This window comes from Ambystoma mexicanum, chromosome 5p, assembly GCF_040938575.1.
Source record: "Ambystoma mexicanum isolate Mex_15411 chromosome 5p, UKY_AmexF1_1, whole genome shotgun sequence".
NCBI lineage: Eukaryota > Metazoa > Chordata > Amphibia > Caudata > Ambystomatidae > Ambystoma > Ambystoma mexicanum.
The window spans coordinates 11,206,298-11,212,136 of record NC_090930.1 but is presented as its reverse complement, the minus strand read 5'-3'; the positions used below and the strand labels follow the sequence as shown (position 1 = coordinate 11,212,136).

Below are 5,839 nucleotides of genomic sequence, written 5' to 3'. Positions count from 1 at the left end.
TGTTAATGAGTGATGCTGCCTGTGCAGCGTGCCCAATACATATGGCAGTTTATCTCTGTAATACACATTCATTACTTCTTTGTTAATGAGTGATGCTGCCTGTGCAGCGTGCCCAATACATATGGCAGCTTATCTCTGTAATACACATTCATTACTTCTGTGGTAATGATTGATGCTGCCTGTGCAGTGTGCCCAACACATATGGCAGCGTATCTCTGTAATACACATTCATTACTTCTTTGTTAATGAGTGATGCTGCCTGTGCAGCGTGCCCAATACATATGGCAGCTTATCTCTGTAATACACATTCATTACTTCTTTGTTAATGAGTGATGCTGCCTGTGCAGCGTGCCCAATACATATGGCAGCTTATCTCTGTAATACACATTCATTACTTCTGTGGTAATGATTGATGCTGCCTGTGCAGTGTGCCCAACACATATGGCAGCTTATCTCTGTAATACACATTCATTACTTCTGTGGTAATGATTGATGCTGCCTGTGCAGTGTGCCCAATACATATGGCAGCTTATCTCTGTAATACACATTCATTACTTCTGTGTTAATGATTGATGCTGCCTGTGCAGTGTGCCCAACACATATGGCAGCTTATCTCTGTAATACACATTCATTACTTCTTTGTTAATGAGTGATGCTGCCTGTGCAGCGTGCCCAATACATATGGCAGCTTATCTCTGTAATACACATTCATTACTTCTTTGTTAATGAGTGATGCTGCCTGTGCAGCGTGCCCAATACATATGGCAGCTTATCTCTGTAATACACATTCATTACTTCTTTGTTAATGAGTGATGCTGCCTGTGCAGCGTGCCCAATACATATGGCAGCTTATCTCTGTAATACACATTCATTACTTCTTTGTTAATGAGTGATGCTGCCTGTGCAGCGTGCCCAATACATATGGCAGCTTATCTCTGTAATACACATTCATTACTTCTGTGGTAATGATTGATGCTGCCTGTGCAGCGTGCCCAACACATATGGCAGCTTATCTCTGTAATACACATTCATTACTTCTTTGTTAATGAGTGATGCTGCCTGTGCAGCGTGCCCAATACATATGGCAGCTTATCTCTGTAATACACATTCATTACTTCTTTGTTAATGAGTGATGCTGCCTGTGCAGCGTGCCCAATACATATGGCAGCTTATCTCTGTAATACACATTCATTACTTCTTTGTTAATGAGTGATGCTGCCTGTGCAGCGTGCCCAATACATATGGCAGCTTATCTCTGTAATACACATTCATTACTTCTGTGGTAATGATTGATGCTGCCTGTGCAGTGTGCCCAACACATATGGCAGCTTATCTCTGTAATACACATTCATTACTTCTGTGGTAATGATTGATGCTGCCTGTGCAGTGTGCCCAATACATATGGCAGCTTATCTCTGTAATACACATTCATTACTTCTGTGTTAATGATTGATGCTGCCTGTGCAGTGTGCCCAACACATATGGCAGCTTATCTCTGTAATACACATTCATTACTTCTTTGTTAATGAGTGATGCTGCCTGTGCAGCGTGCCCAATACATATGGCAGCTTATCTCTGTAATACACATTCATTACTTCTTTGTTAATGAGTGATGCTGCCTGTGCAGCGTGCCCAATACATATGGCAGCTTATCTCTGTAATACACATTCATTACTTCTTTGTTAATGAGTGATGCTGCCTGTGCAGCGTGCCCAATACATATGGCAGCTTATCTCTGTAATACACATTCATTACTTCTTTGTTAATGAGTGATGCTGCCTGTGCAGCGTGCCCAATACATATGGCAGCTTATCTCTGTAATACACATTCATTACTTCTGTGGTAATGATTGATGCTGCCTGTGCAGTGTGCCCAACACATATGGCAGCTTATCTCTGTAATACACATTCATTACTTCTTTGTTAATGAGTGATGCTGCCTGTGCAGCGTGCCCAATACATATGGCAGCTTATCTCTGTAATACACACTCATTACTTCTTTGTTAATGAGTGATGCTGCCTGTGCAGCGTGCCCAATACATATGGCAGCTTATCTCTGTAATACACATTCATTACTTCTGTGGTAATGATTGATACTGCCTGTGCAGTGTGCCCAACACATATGGCAGCTTATCTCTGTAATACACATTCATTACTTCTTTGTTAATGAGTGATGCTGCCTGTGCAGCGTGCCCAATACATATGGCAGCTTATCTCTGTAATACACATTCATTACTTCTTTGTTAATGAGTGATGCTGCCTGTGCAGCGTGCCCAATACATATGGCAGCTTATCTCTGTAATACACATTCATTACTTCTGTGGTAATGATTGATGCTGCCTGTGCAGTGTGCCCAACACATATGGCAGCTTATCTCTGTAATACACATTCATTACTTCTGTGGTAATGATTGATGCTGCCTGTGCAGTGTGCCCAATACATATGGCAGCTTATCTCTGTAATACACATTCATTACTTCTGTGTTAATGATTGATGCTGCCTGTGCAGTGTGCCCAACACATATGGCAGCTTATCTCTGTAATACACATTCATTACTTCTTTGTTAATGAGTGATGCTGCCTGTGCAGCGTGCCCAATACATATGGCAGCTTATCTCTGTAATACACATTCATTACTTCTTTGTTAATGAGTGATGCTGCCTGTGCAGCGTGCCCAATACATATGGCAGCTTATCTCTGTAATACACATTCATTACTTCTTTGTTAATGAGTGATGCTGCCTGTGCAGCGTGCCCAATACATATGGCAGCTTATCTCTGTAATACACATTCATTACTTCTTTGTTAATGAGTGATGCTGCCTGTGCAGCGTGCCCAATACATATGGCAGCTTATCTCTGTAATACACATTCATTACTTCTGTGGTAATGATTGATGCTGCCTGTGCAGTGTGCCCAACACATATGGCAGCTTATCTCTGTAATACACATTCATTACTTCTTTGTTAATGAGTGATGCTGCCTGTGCAGCGTGCCCAATACATATGGCAGCTTATCTCTGTAATACACATTCATTACTTCTTTGTTAATAAGTGATGCTGCCTGTGCAGCGTGCCCAATACATATGGCAGCTTATCTCTGTAATACACATTCATTACTTCTGTGGTAATGATTGATGCTGCCTGTGCAGTGTGCCCAATACATATGCCAACTTATCTCTGTAATACACATTCATTACTTCTTTGTTAATGATTGATGCTGCCTGTGCAGTGTGCCCAATACATATGGCAGCTTATCTCTGTAATACACATTCATTACTTCTGTGGTAATGAAAGAAGCATAATCCCATTCAAAAGATAAACTGTTGAAAATTGATCATCCAAAGGTGAACCCAATTGAAGAAACGCGATGCGAGCCCAATCTAAAAGTATGAAGGACTTTTTTTATTGCATGATTAGTCACTTGTAAAGTTGCAACTTGTAAAGCATTCAGCACAGTTAAGAATAATTCTAACACTGAACATATTTTCAGTGTGACACTTGGCATTGTTTTTGCTTGCACAAATGCTCAATATCCGCTGGCACACTTGATGTGGCAATGCGGAGTATTCCAGATAGGCGTCCATCTGTCAAAAGTGATCTTGATTTTGTTTTTACGCTCTTCAATCTTGAGAAAAGCTGTTCACAGCAATACGTGCTGCCAAAAAGTGCAATGAACCGAAGTGCATGATTAGACAGATTTGGGAAAGAGTCCCATGTAATGTATTTACTATAAAATGTATGTAGGGTATGTTCAGAAAAGGCTCTCTTCAGGTCACCATTACTTTGCATGTCAATTAATTCCATTTGAAACATGTCGGGAGCATTGGTGACATTAGTACCAAATGGATCTGCAAAAATCTTCAGCTCATCACTGTGCTCCCTGAAATCTGAAAATCGGTTTTTAAATTCATTCAAAAGATTCCCAACCAGTGCCGAATACTTGTCATGGTTGATGCTGTAAGCAGATCTGGTCATCAGTACTGTGAAATGAGTGGCATTTTTTTCATTCAGCTGTTTCTGAAACAATTCCAGCTTATGAACAAAGGATTGGATGTGCTCATACAGCTTGTTCACAAACTGTTCCTTCCCTTGCAGTTTTATATTCAGGTCTGAAAGATATTTTGTTATGTCAACAAGGAATGCCAAGTCATTCAACCAGCTCGCATCTTCCAAGAAGGTGACATCTTTCCCTTTGTTCGTCATGAATGTTTTAATTTCATTAAGCAGTGACCAGAATCTGGATAGTGTGGCTGCCCTGCTAAGCCAACGAACTTGGCAAAAGTAGATCACATCATCATGGTCTGCTCCCATCTCCGCAAGAAATGCTTGGAACTGTCTATGGTTGAGCCCTTTTGCCCTTATGAAATTCACTGTAGAAACAACCTTTTCCATCACATGCGTCATCTCCAAGGCCTTTGCGCACAGTTGTTCCTGGTGAATGATGCAGTGATGCGTGATGACATTCTGGGGAACTGACTTTGCCATTAAACTGACAAATCCATTGTGTTTGCCGATCATAGCAGGGGCCCCATCAGTTGTCAGACCACAGAGTTTGTCCTCTGGCAGATTGAATTTCAACAAGACACGTTTCACTTCATTGAAAATGTCTGGTCCTGTTGTTTTGCCTTTCATTGAACATAGGTCAAGTAGCTCCTCAACAATTTGGAATTCTTTGGTCACTCCTCGTACAAAGATTGCCAGTTGGGCGGTATCACTCACATCTGTGCTTTCATCCACCCCCTATTTGTGAAACTGACAGGCAACCAATCTTTTCGTCAGTGTGTCTGCAATGTTTGATGATAGGTCATCTACTCGTCTAGCAATTGTCTGATGTGAGAGACTGATTTTCTCCACCATTGCTTGTTTGTCAGGGAATGCCACAGATGTCAATATTCCCAAGCAATCTTTGACAAATTCTCCATCGGACAATGGTTTCCCTCTCCTCGCTATGGCCTCGGATATCAAGTAACTTATCTTGGTTGCTGCCTCAGAGTTCTGTCTGCCAGCTTTGAAGAACGACTGTTGCCCGATCAGGGCCTGCTTCAGCGAGTTCGCCCGATCAATCCTAATCTGGCCAATCAGGTTGTCAAATTCAGTGGCATGTTTTGTGGTATAATGCCGCTTGACATTGTCTTCCTTGTAGACAGCTACTTTTTCCTGGCAAATGAGACACAAGATGTTCCCCTTTTGTTCCAACACACAAAGAAATCCTTGGCCCAACTATCCTTGAAAACGCGACATTCAGCATCAATCTTTCTTTTCTTCTGATTCGCCATCTATTGAGAGTTGGGTAGGTTTTAGTCATATGACAGCTACGTTGTCACAGGCCCATTACAATAAAATCAATTCAAACTTACTTGTATTGCTAAGTAATAATGTTGTGGTTTTAATATAGGCAGAACATTGGGCCACACTGTAGGGCATGATTAAAAAAGCCTCACTCATAGTATTGTCCCACAAATCTATAAAAATACCCAAAGAGAAGCAGTGTTTGGCATGTGATATACAAGTCAGTGGGGGTGGGTGCGGACACAGGCTGTGGCACCCTTGTGATGCTACTCAAATATGAATTAATGCAAAGGAATGCTCTTATTCTCATGTGGCAGGCAGCCAGAGGGAGATAAAACACTAAAATGCCACTGAAAAAATAGTAATTGCTCTGTCAGCTTTGTTCTAACGCAGATAAACTCAGAGAACAACATGTTTTATTTGTTACGGCGTGCTAGTTGCCAGAGTCTTCCAGCTTTGTAGTACTGCAAATTAAAGGCAAGGCTATTAACCAGTACACATAATGTCACGCAGAGCAACAGAGGTTTAAATCCCAGATCCGCACTTAGAAAC

General features: G+C 41.4%; 1 protein-coding gene across 1 annotated transcript; it reads right to left on the bottom strand.

The window, feature by feature from the left end:
* Window positions 1–3,484: 3,484 nt before the first annotated feature.
* LOC138480452 (general transcription factor II-I repeat domain-containing protein 2A-like) lies at window positions 3,485–4,630 on the bottom strand. Its single transcript, XM_069612237.1, has one exon. The coding sequence runs from the start codon at window positions 4,628–4,630 to the stop codon at window positions 3,485–3,487; it is 1,146 nt and encodes a 381-aa protein (XP_069468338.1).
* Between the last annotated feature and the right edge of the window lie 1,209 nt (window positions 4,631–5,839).